This window comes from Myzus persicae, unplaced genomic scaffold (genome assembly GCF_001856785.1).
Source record: "Myzus persicae strain clone G006 unplaced genomic scaffold, MPER_G0061.0, whole genome shotgun sequence".
Lineage (NCBI taxonomy): Eukaryota > Metazoa > Arthropoda > Insecta > Hemiptera > Aphididae > Myzus > Myzus persicae.
In genome coordinates this window covers 1,067,954-1,088,190 of record NW_019101886.1, presented here as the reverse complement: position 1 = coordinate 1,088,190, position 20,237 = coordinate 1,067,954, and the positions used below count along the sequence as shown (strand labels likewise).

The 20,237-nt window shown below is 30.5% G+C and overlaps 2 protein-coding genes across 4 annotated transcripts; both read right to left on the bottom strand.

Annotated features, from left to right (window-relative positions):
* Nucleotides 1-55: 55 nt before the first annotated feature.
* Nucleotides 56-7,077, bottom strand: LOC111030665 (hepatic triacylglycerol lipase-like). 3 transcript variants are annotated; one of them, XM_022310291.1, is made up of 7 exons: nucleotides 6,640-7,077; nucleotides 5,280-5,406; nucleotides 3,532-3,683; nucleotides 2,664-2,915; nucleotides 2,364-2,579; nucleotides 1,913-2,069; nucleotides 474-606 (listed from the first exon to the last, which is right to left on the bottom strand). In XM_022310291.1, exons 1-7 carry the CDS (start codon nucleotides 6,692-6,694, stop codon nucleotides 528-530), a joined length of 1,038 nt encoding a protein of 345 aa, XP_022165983.1. In that variant the 5' UTR covers nucleotides 6,695-7,077; the 3' UTR covers nucleotides 474-527. The 3 variants fall into 3 exon arrangements, with proteins under 3 accessions (XP_022165984.1, XP_022165983.1, XP_022165982.1); XM_022310290.1 differs by lacking the exon at nucleotides 6,640-7,077 and adding an exon at nucleotides 6,174-6,377; XM_022310292.1 differs by lacking the exons at nucleotides 1,913-2,069; nucleotides 6,640-7,077 and adding an exon at nucleotides 6,174-6,396 and having other exon boundaries at nucleotides 56-606.
* A 3,131-nt stretch (nucleotides 7,078-10,208) lies between these two features.
* Nucleotides 10,209-15,333, bottom strand: LOC111030677 (lipase member H-B-like). The gene is made up of 7 exons (XM_022310309.1): nucleotides 15,276-15,333; nucleotides 14,781-14,907; nucleotides 13,689-13,840; nucleotides 13,009-13,260; nucleotides 11,703-11,912; nucleotides 11,052-11,208; nucleotides 10,209-10,450 (listed from the first exon to the last, which is right to left on the bottom strand). Exons 1-7 carry the CDS (start codon nucleotides 15,331-15,333, stop codon nucleotides 10,387-10,389), a joined length of 1,020 nt encoding a protein of 339 aa, XP_022166001.1. The 3' UTR covers nucleotides 10,209-10,386.
* Between the last annotated feature and the right edge of the window lie 4,904 nt (nucleotides 15,334-20,237).

The following is a 20,237-nucleotide window of genomic DNA, read 5'->3' as shown; positions in this document are numbered from 1 at the left end:
CAAATAGTAATCTATGAGAAAGAAAATAATCCATTCATAAATTTATTGATCACGTCACCAATTATTTTATAATGCGTAGTGTCCCAAGTTTTCTGGTCACGTACTGCTACAGAACATAAAATGCGATTGTGCTAAGTCTCCTGAATGTATTAAAAACCAAACGAAGTTTCGTTACACTCGCATTTATTAACAAGTTAACAACTTGTGTACATCCACAAAATGTTTTTAACAAAAATAACAGAAATTTAAATAATTTAATTTAAACAATAAACATAATAAATTACATTAAAAATAATAAATAATAACACAATTAAGAATAAGTCAAATCGGTTTACCATCACAAGATTAAAATATTAGTTCCCTTGAAACTTGACATAAAAATATTAATAGTTTATTTTTGGTGCTAATAACAAATTAATATTGCTAAGATATGGTTGTTAATCTTAACTTGAAATGTCAACAAATGGAGTCTTCACTGCCAGTACACGGTTACTTAACCTCTTCAGTAATGTGAAGAGGATACAACTTCAGAGGTCTTCCTTCATTTCATCCGGTTCATCGAAAGGAGCACTACTTTTGGTTATCAGATAAAAATCACCTCTCATCCTAAAAATAATAGAAATGTCATTCATGCTGTGTTTATTATTTGATAACCTATATACCTATCAAATGTCTAAAATATTACAGGATTCTGAGCGGAGAGTAGAATGTATTTGTTCTACAATGATGTGTTTTTTGTCTATTTTTATTTTGTTCAAGATACTATTAAAACTTATTTTAAGCTTTTTATATAGTTACAGTTTAAATAGAGTGTGTCAGTGGTATTGACTTAAGTAAATATAACAACCATATGCTTAAAATATAATAATATAAATATTATAAGAATATAATATATTCAATGTTTATGATAAAAATTCTTCCAAATTATTTTTAAATATAAATATTTATAGTAGGTATCACAATACATAATATATTATACACTGAAAAATATCTTTAGAAATAAAAATTGACGAACAGTTTCTGCTCAGAATTGTTTTTGTACGAATGGTTTATAATAAAATTCAAATCCAACACAACCAAATCAGTGACCAATTCAAAGCCTATATTATTACACATCAGGGTGACTTTCACGATATTTTTAACTGCATGTAATCTTCAAATTAATAAATATTATTATGTAATTTATCTTAGAGTATTACGTCAGTTGTATAAAAACAATACATTTAGGATAACTATAAGATTTTGATTACGAATTTCGAGATTCCCGTTAAAATTTTTTACGGATTGGGTAACCAACTTTTTAAAGTGATATTTAATTATATTAGTTATATTTGTTATATTTAGTTATATATATATATTTATATTTATTAGCAGTTTTGAAATCTAAGAGGATGGGTTTTTGAACAATTACTTTATAATCTAGGCGACTAGGCGTAACCTACATTATGTATACTATACTATATCTGCATAGTCTGACATCGTCTGGGTTAACATAAATCTATCTTTCCATCGTTTTACGTTTTATATACGCATTATATAATAATATAATATTTTAATGTTAAACCAAAAAACTGGAGACAGATACAACGAACCCTTAAAATCAGCAAATATTGTTAAGATTGGTATTCGTCTTAGAATGTTTACACAAAAAATAAAATATTCAGAATTTTAAGAAAGCAAATCACGATTGCAAATTATAAAAGTAATCATTGTTATTATGTTCATAAGTAATAAGTATTTTATTAAAATATATTTGTAAGAATCGGGCGAAATTTTTTTCGGGAGGAGGACACCCACACCCCCCCCCCCCTTCAGACAAACCAATATAAATGTATATACTTATATAAACATATAGATCATAAGTTATTTAAAAAATATATATTTTATTAAACATCTCATGCTTTCCACTAACTTGGGCGAAGCGCTGTGTCCCATTGGCGTTGAAACGTCACTGTCACAGTTGTACTCCACATAATCTTTCCAGGACTTGCACTTATGCCCCATCATCGAATCGGGGTGGTACACCGAATCTTCGTACAGTATATACGCCCTCGAGTGGCTGCAGCCGACTGAGTTAGAAAGACGATCATTATTCGCGGGTGAAGAAGGGACGTGGTATAATTTCATTGTTATTTGATATTATTATATCCTCATGGTATTTGTCACGAATTTTACGTTCTTAATTTCCTGTTTTATTTTTTAACGCTGTACCTAACTGAATATGACTATTTGGGAGTCGACCGGAGACTAAGCCAATACAATTTTAAATCGTCTTCCGGTAATTACCGCGGTAAGCTTTATCCCAAACACGTTGTTACCATATATAGCCCAAACTTACATATTTTATAGACTTTTATACTTACCGAGTCCGAATATCCTTTCGAGCTTCATACCGTCGTAGCAGCCAGGTTGAGGCACACTGCCGCCGTTCGGGAAGAAGTCTGCGTGCCCCACCGAGTGATAAATGCCCGTGGATCCACCCGCCGTGTGGATAACGTCCACGAACAGAGCGTCCGATTTTTTCAGTCCTTTTTTCTGCAGCTTTGCAAACTCAAAGCCCGGCCCCGCAGGATCAAGACCTAAGGTGAGATGTTATTTTCTAAATCATCATTCGAAGACCAACCATTGCACAGTCCTAACATCGATTCTTGCACATTGCTCACCCGTTATCCTTCCTATCTTGCCCGACTTCATAAGGGACCCACACACTCCAGCAATGTGGGCACCAAGGCTGTGCCCTATCAGGTGTATGTCCGCTGGTTTGATGACGCCGAGGTCCACGATATTTTTCAACACCCTGGACAGTCTGGCCCCTATTTTTGACGTCATCAATACCGGCAACAAGTAATTCCGGAATGATGCTATGCCACCCCAGTCCACGGTTATCACGTTGTATCCGCCGACCTTTACGTAAGCTGCTTGAAAATATATCAAAATATACTTATACATATTATATTCATCCTGCGTCATCCACCTGGCCAACTATATTTCTACTTAATAGTATTATAGATGAACAAGAGAAAAATTAATGTCAGTTTATAATGAAGTGTGTCCGTAACAAATCGATTGGTAAACATTTTATTTTTTGAATTGAAACTTCTTTACTCCAAAAATGTGTGTAACGCTGAGAGCATGACAGTATGCTTTGAACAACTGAGCGTCACAATAATATTTCCGAAATCGACTTGAATAAATACCTTTATATGGGTATAACCCGCTAAGATCATGTTAATTTTGGGTTTTTAGCGCAATATAGGTTTTTTTAGTGCTCAGTGTTCACTGATAACAAGTTCTAAAATAATGAGACATGCAATAAATATTGAATCGTGATCTAAACATTAAGTAGACAGACATTATAAATACAGACTTATTTTATTTGTTTCGTTACTTTACATTATTTGAATTTAAAAAACTGGTATAAAATATACAGATTTTGAAGTTCGACATTCGAAGTTGAAGGAACAGTGTAAAAAACTGCTTAACTCACAGCGGTCCCGACCGTATACACTTTTTTTCAGCTATACATTTTACCTGTTTTGATACAAGACACGCCATCCTCGTGTATGATGGAGTCGAGCCATCCGTGTATGATCACTTTTAAAGGCAAATCCGGAATCCAATGTTTTGATAGTTCGTATTCGTGATTGAATTTTATTTTTATCGACTTATCGTTACCAATTTTCCTAAAATCGAAAGCCTCAATTAATCTTAACTTCAATGTCGATACAAACACTCTTATCATATATAAGAATTATATTTTTGTAGTATAATTGTACTGTATAGTAATTAGTAGGTAGTATTGTATTAAAAGCAGGCACGTACTTCAAAAACTACCTAGGTATATTAATTATCTGCAGATTTGATTTAATATTATAATATTTATTAATACCTATACATACATTATCAGCAAACTAAATCAAAAATTATCTCATGTTCTATTTTTATTTTATTTTAAATTAGTTAATTACCCAAATAATTATTAACGAATACACCAGGCAAACTATATATTTTAATGTTGGTGTGTACCTACGTGCATTTTCAGATTTTATGTGTCTAGAATAATGGACCAAGAAAACCCTATCCAGCTGGAGATTCGAACCTCCAATTCGCGATATTAAACTTAAATGTTGATCTTCAATGATTGTTGAAATCGCACTGATGAGTTTTGATATAGTAAGCTTATCTTGGTTAGTAATACTTAATACCTATACAATCTAATTATAATTTTACGTCACTCTATCACCGTGTTCGTGCGTGAATCAATAATTGCATTTTAGCATAATTAAAAATAATAAAAATAATTGATTTGACATTGGTAGTCAACGAAATTGATAACATGATTATTATTTTTGAATCTCAATGTTGCTGAAGTTGGTCAATTATATTAAAATATTTATAATCCATCTATGGAATGTAAACCATGAAGCATTTGTCTGAGTAACCTTAGCTCAAAATAGATTGTGCAGTTATGTATTAGCCATAAGGTACCTATATGGCTGAATGGCTATATGTTAATTTATTGTTTTCAAAATTAATAGTATCGGAACAATAGTCTCACACACCCACGATGCAATGGCCCACTTAACTCTTGAATTAGCATCACTGTATTTATTGTTTTTTTTGTTTTTATTTTGACCGTGTGTATATAAAATGGGTTTATTGTTTATGCTGTCGTTTCTACTTCTCCCTTATAAGTCATTACAAATCATAAAAAAGCGTTTTAGCGAGTACTTAACTACTTAACAACGACAATATAATATGCTTAAAATTTACGTTCAGGAGCACTGAAGAATATTTTACCTCACACAATTTTACACTTCGAAAGAATATTACGTTCCACTTAAAAACGCATAGCTGGCACATAACAATAATCAAGTTAATGTTGTCTACATTGTATGTATACATAATAGATATATGTTTTATCTGCCCGCCTCGTGATTTTTTTCCTGTTCAATATTGAACCGGCTGAATATATTTTACTGCTCAATGTCAGTGGTTCTTAAGCTATGGACAGCAGCCATCTCACCACGGGGGTCCACTCATGCCATAAATCCGTGACGCTATCGGTGGTTCCGACTACGGACGATTGGTGTTATGAATGAGATTTATCGTACAAAATTTTATTTAAAAAAATAATCGAAAGAAAATTTGGAAGGGTATCTGTGGTTTGAAAAATTCTTATATTTAGGGTCCACGTACTTAGAAAGCTTAAGAACCACTGGCTTGTACTATTACTAATATTATTATTATTAATATTATTAGATCATGGTGTTACATACGAATTCCAGTATCTGATGTCCACGTTTTTATCGTTGACAGACAACGTTTGTATGTATTTTGCATCAAACCCATCCCATCTGACGACCGCTTTTTGTACGAAACGCAAAGTACTCCTCACGAAACATGCTAGAGAGGACAAACACACATAGAATACTCAGAAAATATCATGCCAAATATTATAGTATTAATAAGAATACGTGTATTAGACGCGATTACTGCGCACAGTAAAATGGTGAAATCCTTAACATATTCGATTCCGTCAAGGTTGAGGGCCAGCTCTTAAGATTTTGTAATGTCACTTAATGGTATAATTATTAATAATTTATATATAATGAATGGTGAGTGGGTAAAAGAGAACAAGTCAAAATCACTACTTTTCTAGAAACGAAAAAATGTAGGTATCGTTTATTAATGGGGATTTAGTAAATTACATAATATACCTACATAAAAAAAATGTATTTATGATTATTTTTTTTATATTAAATTTCTTTTTTGGGGGGGGGGGGGGGGTTATAAGGCTTCAACATCTAAGGTCATTAGCGATTAGCCTATACAAGTTACATATTGATCTTAACACTATGTTGGCACACTATATTGAGGGAGTTTATGAAATATATTATTATTATTATTTATATTTTTTTTTATAATCGATCAGTTGTTTGATTAATTGCGTGATTTTTGACGTTAAGAATGTGGTGGAGCATATTAGCTGGTGGATATTGGAGAGAGCTCGGCGAGGTGGGTGTATACAATATTATGGGTGAATAGACTTTGAAATCAAAAACTAGACTATAATAATATAACATAGTGGACTAATAAGGGGTTGTTATACTGATGTACACTCTACCCGAAGTTTAATGGGATTTGAAACTACTCACAGGGTAGATACCTACCTATAAACGTAAACAGGTGGTGAATACGTGAGACTATATGACACACTATCGACACATAAACGCGGTATGTGTACGTATCGCCTCTCCGTTGTTCAAACCGACAAACCCTCATAGTGTGAGTGGCCGACGTCTACGTTTGTTTTGCTTACAAACTATGATATTCTTTTGACTACTATAAAAAGTTATGTCAGACGGAATTTCGAGCGATGCGACCAGTTTTTCTATTCAGTTACAATATGTGGGATAGTCAAAACTTTTGCCCCCCCCCCCCCTATCAAAACTAAAATGATATCACCACCTATCTATTATACAAAGCGGCCAAAGCTAATCGATATGACGACAATTTTATGAGTAGTGATTACGACATTCCGATACAATTATCACGAGACCATCGTCGTCTGTGCATATAATAATATTATGACGAAAGTAAATTTTTTCTCTGCTACCCTTTTTTACACCGATTTACCGTTGTTCTGTTGGACCACGAGCACGAGAATTGTCGTCGTGAAGTTGAGCAGCATCCTTCGGCGCGTTTGACGAGGCGATATCAACAAGTGCGATCGAAAATCGGATACGATAATTTATACCGTACACACCATCTATGAAATATGTGTTTGCAAAAATCGACGGCTCTGGCCCGGACTGCTGTACTCGATCGGTTTCGTCATAGTCATTTCGAACATATTATTACTATTGTTTCCGGCGTTAAATTTTTACGAAAAAATGTATTATTATTATTATTATTATTAATAACAATCGGTTCGCTTACGCCGCCGCCCTTCGGCGTACTGCACAACGACAACAATTACCTATATAGGTATAGGTGTCGTCACTTAACCCGATGGAACGCGATATAATTGACGGAAACACATTTGAACGATATATTATTATTATTATTATTATTATTATTCCATTATTATTATAATTTTTATTATTGCAACGCATTACCGCGGGATCGGTGTGGGCACAGCTCGTTTGGATTTTACACGGTACGACACATTTGCGTGACGTCTGCGGTGTACGCTAGTAACGAACGAAACGTAATAGTATAATATTTCACACATTACCGCGATGCGCAGTACGATAATGATTGATAATAACATGACAATTACTACAATACTAATTATCATTCCGAGCCGTTTGCTGAACTCGACACTAACTCGATAATATGATATTATATAGAACACCGCCGACGTGTGGCATAACATTTGGGAGTAACGAAATATTCGGCTAATTTTCTTTTTCCGGTAAGCGGCGTCCGTTTATCGTAATAATAATTATTGTTGTAATCGATAATAATTATAATAAAAATAATAATAATAATATTAAGCCAATACCATACTCGACGTTTCACCGAAAAACTTAAGTAAAATTACCTAGGTAAAAAGTAGGTAGATATTGTCTTACCTATTGATATAATAACGCACTGCGAAAAGTAGAAACACCCGAAGGTCCCGCTGCGGTCGCCAACTGTCTAAAAATTGTATTATATCAGTTTATCGACAGAAAATTATAACATAATCATCGTAATTACAGCAGTAATAATATATAAATTATTATAAATTGTTTAGTTCGAGATAGCAGTTGTAGTGCGTTCATTATCCAAATCGTTTCAGCTACAACAATCAGCAATCAATGTGCGTACGTATAGGTACAGTCATATTGTAATTATTTTTTATTAAACAGCGGTGCGATACTTACTGTGATTATCGTTTAAATTTTTAAAGGCGCGTTTAATCTATACGGTGATTCACTGATTCATCAACCATGTCCACCCCCATTGTTTCGTTTAATAATGAATTTGTTCAAACTTGGAATTTTCAAATACCACATATACCAATTGTTGAGATTTTTTTTTCTACCTGTGGTGATACAAACTTTTGTTTTTAAAATAATAACCCGTTTTTTCACTGTAAATTATTTAGTCCATAATTTTTTTCAAAATTTTAATTTACCTTATTCAAAATTCAAACGAATAATTTTTCAGGCGTTCAAATGTTTAAAGTACTATGGGATAGTAGTCCTTAAAAATTGTTTTATAATTAGGTATATAAAATAAGTCCACCTAATATCTGATCTGGTATTTATTATGCTTGGATCATTTAAATAGATTATAAATACTGATATATTAATGTAACATAGTATAATTTTCAAAAAATGTCATTGAATGTTTCAAAAATGTGGCCGAGCGTGATTACTGCTTAGAGAATCATCCTGTATATATGAGTCATCCGAGCGATTTTAATACATTTGATGACCTTAATAATAAACGATGATTTTAGGCATCACTACGTCTGTGCTGCGATATCGTGAAATCAAAGTGTAATGTGAAGAAAAGCCATGATTACATTTTTTTGACGCCCGAATAAAATTAATACGGTCGGCTGACAATGCACATTTAAAGTTCACTAAGTTCAGTATAAACATTTAGATAACCAACCAATTGTCGCGTCGATATGCGGTTACTATCTAGGTAGCTATGTTCATTTCGGAAAAAATGTAAACATTTCAATTTATTTTAGTCAGAAATCATTAGATAATTATGTTGTTGTCTATAAACTAGTTTTAACTAACCATATCATTGTATTACAATTAAATTATTATTTTAATAATGACAAACTATATAGCCAATACAGTTTTACTGTAATAATATCAAGTACGACGAACATCCACTGAACATTTCATAAATTAATGCATTTAATAAAACAGTTTATTATTAAATATGATTAGTAAGTAGTTTGTGCACAATAAATCGATTAATTTATTAAATTTTAATGGATCATTAAATTAATCAGTTTTTTTTAGTACAGCCGGGCATAAATGAAAATTCTGTTCCAAGAAATAAGAATAAATCATTATTCGTTTATTTGCGTTCCATTACGCTATAGGTAGTATAAATAAATATTAGTAATTTATTAACACTAACATTTTTAAGAGAATCAAAAAAGTTGCTATGCTGTATAATAGTTGCAGGTGTTTGGCGTATATCATTGAGTAGATGACATATAAGTTCAATGATAAATTATTGTAAACGATGAAAAACCATTCGCAGTAGAGACTGTAAATATCCATATAATACAGGGATATTTTTTAGTATGTAATCTAAATGATCATAAAATATTTATGTATACTTACTTTAAACTTTTTTTAAAATTTTTATGAGAAAACCCTATGAGAAACCTTATAGTTGACCTTTTCAATCATTTTTTAATAAAAGTCATAATAATTAATATATATATTGTCGTATTACCTACTAGTTGTACTTAATCATCAAATACCTAATGTTCAGTAATATGTAACCTAGAATTAAAAAAATGTGTATTTTAAGACTCTTAAACGTAGGAATAGATAGTAATTAGGAAAGATCATAAAAATCGAAAGAAATTGTTTACAAAGGGGGGGGGGGGATTAAAATCACTGCTGAATAAAAATCACACATTCACCAAAGTTATAAGAGCCTCTTAAAAATAGTAAGTTGGGTTTCGGCATCTCTTACTAATGTCTCGAACATACCGTTCTAAAATTTTAAAAACGAATTCATCTCGTACATTTCTGCAGTGTAACCTAACTACATAGTGCATAGGTATAGTGGTATACATTATAGTAAAAGTAATGTCTAATAAGTATTAAGTAGCCGTAAGTAGTACAGTTTTATCACATATAGGTAATTCTTATAGTACATAAATATTACCAAATTAAGTACCCCTTAATAATGGCTAGCGTTTTAGGGTCACTTGAATACCGTAGAAAAAAGTTTTCTAAAGCAGTAATAAGTGATTTTATTTTTGATAATAGAAATTTGTTGTACATTATATAATTTTTGTTGGTTATGGGCAATAAGTGGATAACAATATTTGAATAATGAATATACGTAAACGATGAGGTCCTATTCAACCCTTATTGACAGTAATTATTGACCAAGTGGAGCATGCTTAGCTGTAGCACATACTATAATACCTAAGGATTACAACTTCAACTATAAAATCAATTGTTTTGTGTTGAAGATTTCAATACATAATTTAATACATTAACAAATATTGATAAATATTGTTTATTTGCTTTTGGTGAATAAGACTATGTACAAACAACGAAAAAAAATTGTATTCATAGCATGTATTGTACCTCTACAATTGATTATTATAATATGACATGTTTTTTAGTTTGAACGTATTCATTATTCTATTTGTAATATTACATAGTCGTATAAATAAGCTTAAAAAAAACCAAAAGGACTCGATAGGTTGGTCTTCAAGTAGAAATCACCCAGAGCCAGATCACTAGAAAATAGCAACATTAATTATTGATTAGATTTATTGACGCAGATACCTAATCACAAAGTGTAAATTAAAATATAAAAAAGTGATTTAATAACTAATCACGTCAAATAACTGTCTATTAGTTACTGTTTCGATTTGTACAATCGATTCTCATGAGATTTTATTATTTAATCCAAACTATTCAGAATCAGAATTATTAATCAATGTACCTAATAGGTAGGTAAATGCATTCTTGCTTATAAAACAATATGTGTAGGTTTATGTCACCTATGTAATTATTATCGTCCGATAAAAGTCGTGATCAAAATACTAAAATAATTGAAATTTCTGTACGAAAAATAGTATCATTGATTATTAATCCAAGTACTGAGTACAATAAATATTAATTATGTAATCAATGAAGGTCTCAGACATACTATGTAATTAGTTTGATAAATACCTACCCTACGTAGGTATGGATTTCAAATGTTTACATTTTTCTCTAAAAATGTGATTTAGGAACATTGGATTAACTATTAAAGTTAAATCGTTTGCAATAATTATTGACCATTATGGATATTGATTCCAGCCGCCCAGCTCTTTTTGGATATAATATATTCACCTGTATGTTGCGTCGTGTCCCATCAGTGTTTTAGAGTTGTTTACACACTTGTTCGACATAAAGGCCGACCACGCATTACATCGTGTAGCGACTAAAGATTCTCTATTATACACTGAGTCGGCATAGAGATCATAGGCTCTCGAATGACTGCCAAGTACTGTAATCAATTCAATAATGGTATAAGTTATTGATATGTACGGTTGAGTACGGTTAATTATTTAATAGAGTTATTTAAAATTGCCGTGATACATTGGCAGGTACATTAGTTTTAATACGTGCACATTTTCGTGACTTTGAGAGGTACAATGTGTTTACATTCTGTGTATAGATTATAGATACGTAGGTACATAATTTTCACCAAATTAGCGTTAGATTAAAATATTAAATTTTATATTGGAATAAATTCTCATATTTGATATACATTTATTTGCAAATATCAAATATGAAACTAATTTATTCATTATTACAAAAAAAATGTAGAAAATAATAATTTATATTTATAAATGTTTCATAATAAATACTTTATCTCCAATAAATATTTCTGAACAAGTGGATAACATTTGCTTCAAAAACGATTTATTAATTTTTGCTAAACAATATCATTATTTAAACTTGTTTTTTAAACGACAAAGTGCACAGGTAGGTACTCACTGGCATCTACCATCTTGAACAACAAGAGATCATATCCTGGTTGTGGCGCTACTCCACCGTTGGGATAGAAATCGACGTGGCCCATACTATCCATAAAACCAAGAGTCCCTCCAGCAGTGTGTATCACGTCCACAAACTCGGCATCGTCTTTGCTCAAGCGTTCTTTCTGGATAGGAATATTCTCAAACCCCGGGGAGGCTGGATCCAAACCTATTAAATCACGGAGGTATAAAATACTGTGTTATATATTATGCTCTCGCGTGAACTGTAAATATGAACTTAATTCATTGGTTACACACATACGTAAGGTATGATTAAGGAACCTATGCAAAAAAAAGATTGAGTACTATGGTAAAAATGTATAAGACAAGCATAAACAATGAACACTCCCGACTTAATGTATAACAGCTCATAGGCGCAATAGATATTTCACAAATAAAAAAAATGTTACCAAAACAAATTAATAACCATCATTGACATCATCAGGCGCTCAAAAGAATGTCTCGTTTTCCAACTATAGAATCTTATTTAACATTATTTTATTTTTAATTGTATTTTAACCATAGTTGTGTAGAAGTAATATTCACTATATAGTATATATATATATTATATATATACAGTACCCTACGTATAGTCAAACGTTAAATGATGCATTTGAAAATTGTTTAATGTATATTTGTGACTATACCCTTCTATTTAATTTATATTGGCAAGCTGATCACAAAATATTCATTTTTAATCAAAGCGACCGCGACTGTCATGACTCACGAATGTCATGTTTTTTTTTTTTAGTCCGGTTAATAATTAAGCGTTGGTCAATATGTACTTTGAGTGTTGTTTTGGAATCAAACATTTGGTTACAATAATAAATTACTTGATCATTATTTAACATTTAGTATATAATCTAGTCTGCCGGGGAATCGTAAGTTCCTGTTGTAGGTAAATAATTACACACGTTAATTCCTGCATGATATGAGATGTGTAAATCCCAACACGAATATAAAAATGAGATAATATGTTAATTCCTACACCAATCGTACACGTATCTTAAACAATTACACTGATCTTGTATCTGTGATTATTGGAATATACTAATAATTACAATAGTGTGAAGTAGGCCAAATTATAAAATGTATGATATATACCTATTATGATTTTTTTTAAGACAGTATCATCAGTTTGATAACTTATAATAATATATTTTTCTACAGTAGGATCTTACACATGTCGCTTTTTTCACCATGTAGAAACCAACGTATGTATTTTGTTTACTTGCTAGGAACTTAAATTCACCCAAACTGCTCACCGGTGATCCTGCCGATTTTTCCCGACTTAAAATTAGAACCACACGACCCCATGACGTGGGCACCGAGACTGTGGCCTAATAAATGTATGTCAGACGCTTGTGTCCCTGTGTATGCGACCATACGATCCAAAAATTCGGCGATCACTTTACCCACGGGTGCGGTCAGAATAGCCGGCTTGTGATAGATGATATCTTCTGCGATCTTGCTCCAATCCACCGTGACCACGTTGTACCCTCCAACATCGACATAAGCTAGAAAATATTATGTAAACATATTGTCATTTGTCAGAGGCTAACATCATCGCATGGTTTGGGAATTTGGGATATTATACTTTATAGGTAGGTAGTAGGTACCTACTTATAACACAGATTACACAAACATTTTTATGTAGTCTGCAGTGCTGTATGGACAACATAATTTTGTATTAGTTTATTTGATCGTACACCCGTCACCTGAGCAATTCATATTTTTTTTTTTTTTTATTGATCCTTAGCTTTGGTGACAAGGATTATTAGCTTTATACCTACATTATATTTTATTTACTTTTGGTAACAATTCAATTCATAATTAATTAAATATTTAAATATGGTTTATCATTTATATCGTTGACCTTAAGATATTATGCTAAATCGTGCTTACAGGCACGATTACAACAATCAGCGGCTAACATACAACGTACCGGTTTTAATGACAAACACTCCAGTGCAATTGTCGTCTGACGCAAGCCATCCGTGAGTAATGACTTTTAAAGGTAAATCATCAATCCAATAGTCGAGTACACTTGATTCATTACCAAATTCAATTTCTATTGGCTTATCATTTCCAAGAATACTATTTTGATAAATAAATGTCTATTTTCAAAATATTGTCAAGTGTAAACTTAAAAATAAAACGATGATAATATTATTTTTACATTTAAAAATCAATATTTTAAAATTTTAAAATAGATGACTTTTATACAAAAATCAATATCTTAATATTGAATTAATGATATATTATTTATTTCATATACTTTGTCCAAATATTATATTATTGTATCATAAGTTGATTGGTCTTAACAAATATTATGATCACACCTAATTTTTAATTCGAGCTTTTCAGACAAACTAGTTGAAATACTCGACAATATATTTTTATAGTGCGCGAGGGTAGCATCTGGGTAATATAATGTTTATGATTTATTTAATTTATTATGATTAGCATCTCACTTGTTAAAATGATCAAGTCCTATCTATACATATTTATAAGTATATATATTTATAATATGTGTATAATGCACCGATAACAATAGAACTGATATTATTATATTATAATACTAACCATATGTCTTATATTTTCATATTCAACAAATGTCAACTAGATCAAAAATAGTCAAATGTTTTTCGAGTGTTATACCGCGTATAGTAGTATATAACAACCAACAAAATGATGAAAATTAAAACGTGTGTTAATCAATTTTAATATATTCTATGGTTATTACTTATTGTATGCTATTCAATGAAAATTATAAGCACTATGTATGCAAGTCTAGTAGCTATACTTTTAATAGAAAAAGTCAAAACAACAGAATTATAAAATATGAATAGATTACGTGTTGTAATATTTGTCGTTTCGCACGTAAATGACCTATCTATATTATACTATAGGTAGTAGACTTTTTTAATTTTTTTAATTTTGATATTATTGTTATATATTGTACAGATTGTTTTGTTGACATGATAATCACGTGTTTAAACAAAACACAACTACTCCGAAGTTCGTGCATACGTACTAGTTCCAATAGAGGAAATCCAAATCATGTCCATTGACAAATAATTTTTGTTTGATATCTCTTCGGGAACTGTAAATGAGATCATTTGGAGTATCGTCATCTTTTCGTCTGAATATTAGAAACTGAGCTAGAATGTGAGAATAATATTATAATATGTCATAAAATATTTTTATTTTTTATTTTTTACACTAATAAGACAAATATAATATAATATTATAAGGAATTTTCTATTGATGAAAAAGAACCACAAGCAATTTATTTGATCTATAAACAATAAACATGAGTTAAACGAGTCTCATTTATCTATAATAATTGTATGCATTATCATATTATAATTTCGTTTAGATCGTGATCGACAACACGAATTAAGAATATATTATTAATTCATGATCTACAGTAATATATTATTACGGTTATCACAACTGTTTACCAACATAATATTATGTGTTTGAAGTGAAATCGAGTAAGAGTGTGTTATTATAGTTATATACAGACCGTAATGGATCAACTGGAACACCAAAAACAGGACTGTTGCAGCGGTTATTACGTTCATATTACCAAAACGAAAATGTTCGACACCGAATACTGTGACTATACATTTATACTTAAATAATGTATATATTATATATATTGTATATATATATATCTATTTTGGGAGTTAAGGTCCCGTTGTAGCTGACAAGTGCGCTTGTTTATATATTATTAATTATTTAAATTAGATTTACTCACAAACGTTTGCATATCTTGTGATTATGTTATTATTCGTTTTTTTTTTTTGAGGACCTAGGGCAATCTACTCTGCAATGATCGTGTGTTTACCTATATTTACGTACGTCCGAATCGACTCATTAGTTATTGCAATCAACCTGTACGCTACGGCTGTTGCCATAACAGACCAACAAAACAAATTTAACAACGTCCGATTCTTGAAATACGTATATCGATCGATTTTGAAACCTATACATATATATTATATATAGTCTAGTTAAATGATCAATGTTTTGAGCATGTGGTATGTGTTTGTTTAAATCATTGCAGACTTTCGTGATTATATTTTATTAAATGTGTTTTATACATGATTATGTACTTTAAACTGCAAATGTATATTATAAAATACGTAATACGCACATCGTCGTCATTCGTAGTGAACTTTAAAAATAGATTTTAGATTCTGAGCAGAGCGATTAATGTATTGATTTTACAATGATGTGTGTTCTTATATTTATTTTTTTTATTTTTTATTTTTGTTGTGTCTGTCATCGCGGTTTCTTGCAGTAAAAGTGCTTCGATTTTCTTCAATAGCAGATTTTCTGGTAGGAAAGTGAATCAAGTTGGTGCATTCGGGAGGTCATAATATTCCCAATAGTTCTCAAAAGCAATAGGAAAGAAAAAGAAAAAATTAAGGAAAAACTGGAATTTTTACGCAAGACTATTTTTCGGAAAAGCGATTTTGGTTTTTAGCATAACTCTAACAAAAATGACCTTAAATACATGAAATTTTCACTGGATATTTGTGTAAGCACTTTCTATACACCATAAAATGTTCAAAATATTTTGTTGAAATATTTATAGGCATATGAAATTTTCGTTTATTATTTGTTTTGTTTTTAAACTAATGCCGATAAAATTTTTTTGCTCGGTCAAATAACTTCAAAATGTAATTCAAGATTCTTCATAAGTTTTTGTTGGTGTAAATTAAGAAAAGAGTTGAGCGTATATCCACAATAATTTTTTATAAGTGTTTGAATTTAGATTTCGTAAAAATCACGAAAATTAGCAAATTATTTTGAGTTAGAAACTCATATAAAATTTTCATTTTATGTTATCTATGATTTAAAAATTTAATACAAGATTCATTATAAATTTGTATACTTTTATCAAAAAAAAATTCTACCAGAAAGTCAAAATGAATTTTTATGAGCGTTTGAAGTTGAAATTTTTACAACATTGGACATTCACTCGATTTCTCTCGTAGCGATTTTCTTTTTTTGTTGTAATTCAAAAACAAATTACTGTAGACACTTGAAATTTACACAAAATGTTTATTTCATCAATTCATATCATTTTTAAAATTTTAAAAATATTCTGGCTCGTTTTAGGCTGTTGATGGACATTTCAATTTTCCTTTTTTTCATTTTTTTTTCTTTGAATGTCAATAAAATTGTATTGGTTGGGTCAAAAAGCATGACAATTTAATGCTGGACCCTTGATAACTTGTTGTCATAGCAGTTGAAAAATATTAAAAATATATAAGCACGATTTTTTTTTTATATTCACTTAAAGTTCAAATTTTGACAATATTTATCAAATTGAAAATGATTTTGTGGTTAAAAATGTATAAAATTTTCAATTTTTATAGCTAAGAATTGAAAATTTAAAACAAGGTTCCACTTAAGCAGTTTTATTTGTAGCAGTTATTTTTTATAGACATTTTCAAATTTGGACAAATTTGCATGTTAATATAAAGAATAACGGTTATCATTTTGTTGTAATTCGGTTCCAAAACAGCCCAATTTTACATAGGTATATTCAATTTTTTCCAGCATCACTGATACTTTAAGAATAATATTAATTCAACTTACCGGCTACCATATTAATAATAGGTAATAACAATATAAAATATCCTGAACTGACATACCGTCTCCTCTCAGAATCGTTTTTCGTATACAATGATTTGGTATCATTGAATTCAAATTTAATACCATCCATTACAGAGACATCTTAGACACGTAATGTACAGCAGAATGACATGCACTTACCCGCTATTTTTTTTTTTGCTCATGATAATAAATTGTGAACAACGATTTAACGGTGTGTCAAAAATTATCGATCCTACTCATTGCACCATTCAAAACATACATTTTAATATTTTATTATACATTGCAATCAAAAAATGTAGGTAAGCGCCAGAATATTAGATAACCTATACCAAAAGCGATTCCAATATATAGTGGTAATACAACATTATGATATTTAAGTTATTTTGGTACCTATTTGTAGGAGACTTTGTGTCTTAGTGTTGATTTTTAGCGACATTTTAACAATCAACATATTTTAATTCGTCGTATCTAGTCATAAAAAGATTTTATAGACTTGAGAGGCGTGTTACAACTCCCAAGTCTATAGCCACTCATTCAGTAAGGCAAACGCATACGCAGTCATCAAATAAACCGTTGATGGATCATATCAAAATAACGAATCGTCGTGGAGCCATATAGGCCTATAGCAAAAAATAAAATTCTGTGACCATATTTATCTTTGAGTTAAAGATTTAACATCTGAGATCATTGCCCTAGGTTATTTTAGTAGGTTTATAACTGTGAGGAAGGGCATGGTTGGTAAGAACACTACGAACACGTGTATATGTCATGTGGCGAGGTTTTGTCGATAAAAATCAGGGTGGTCATCCATCCGGGAGCTAGTGACACTAGCTGATGCTTGACTTCAGAACACATTAGTGACTGATACGTCATCAGTAGTTGAACAGTTGGCCTTATGTGTTCTGTTGACCTTGACAGTTAAAATTAAAATAAAAAACAAACAAATCGAGCGAATTCATGGTATGATAAAAAATTAAACCAGGAAACCAGCTACTATAAAATAACTGTTTTTATAACATATTATGCTGATTATTTCATGAATGAAATGGAAATTAAATTTTTGTCGCACTCGGAAATTTTTAAAGCTAGTAAAATAGTTCAATGTTATATTATGTATATTATGACGTAGGTAGTCTAATATACTTATGTAGTAATATTAACAAATATTATTATTTATAAGTGTATATTAAAATTGTTTTCTCTTTCTAGGGTTTTACTATTAATTTTCTTACAATACAATTATAGCTGAAGATGGAGCATTTCCTTTTAAAAGATTTGTTGAATTTTACTACCCAGATGTAGAAAACTTTGATATTTCATTGGTCGAGCCAAAGTTGTGAGGGAGCAAACTAAGCAGAACTAATAAAGTTCCAAAATCAGCTGTTGAAGCTCTTATTGAGTGTGATACACCTATATTTCCTATTATTAAATTTAAAATTTTTAAAATTGTATGTATATCGCAAGGGTCTCCGCCACACCTGAATGGATGTTTTATTCTCTAAAAATAGTAAAGATGTATTTAAGAAATACCATGTCTGAAGTAAGAATAAGAAACTCTAATGTTTTGTTCATTGCGATTAAAAACTTGTCAAGCATTTTAATAATAATTAATTAATAACCATATTTTTGTCATAAAACAGGATAGATTGAACGAATTAACTATATTAGCTGCCCATAAATACATACAAATTAACATTGGGAAAATAATAAACAAACTAGCAAACATACATAGGAAATTGAATTTTGTTTTATAAATTGAACAATGAATGTTAATTACATTTGTATGTAAAATTGAATTGTGTACACAATTACGTTTAAAAAAATTAAAGCCCTAAAAGCGGGATGTTCTCTAACTTAATCACCGGGCAAAGCGCTCCTCCTTTTTATGTTTATTACAAAAATTGTATATCCTTTCTCCCGAACAAAATCATAACTACGAAACTAGTGTAATTAGTTGAGTCATATACGCCTATTCGCCATTCGGTACAGCTAGGTACCTACGTATAGATCATTATTATTATGTATTAACTGCGATTGCCAATGACACTACCGTAACACTAGCAAGCATAGTATTAATATACCCATCATAATATAGTGTTATCATAACTGCATGGTTTTAAAAATGACAAATAATGTTACACATGAAGACATGAAGCGTAATAACAAAACGATGAATTTATTTAAGTCAGCTGCGTTTGCAATAAAGCCAATATTGATTCAAATGGGTTTCTCTTTTTTACATGTCATACTATACAACCATACCAGTATTTTTCTACTTTTCCTTTTTTTTTGTGTTATTGAAAAATTAGATATTTATATCGTATTCGAAACAAATAATATTGAAACAGTTGCACGAATAATACTTATCAATACTTAAATTTTAAATTGCGTGGGATAAAATACATTCAGTAATATGGATTATGTATTGATTTAGCTCGATGAGTAAATTCACTTTTTTAGACTCGCGTTTTTAAATTGAATTCGTTACATAATTCGTTACTGATTCTTTAAAAATATCTAAACTAATATGTATTTAAATATCAATAGCGTGCCATCTGTGAAACGGTGTTACCTAACGGTACATTTTCCAGTTATAATTTTAAATGTCTACCTAGCATTACTTATTAGTCATTAGGTATATGTTATACGTAAAATAATTGTGTTTCACTGAATTTTCTGAATTTTCTATTTTCTGAACTGTATGTATTTATATATTGTAAGCTAAGTAAGACTAATAATCAGGAAAAAAGAAAACCCTCCACGACCTTCAGGATTTGGATTTTTTTTTTTTATATTATAATAACAATAACATACCTAATCGTTATTATTAAAATCTGCAGGTACCAGATATTTTACT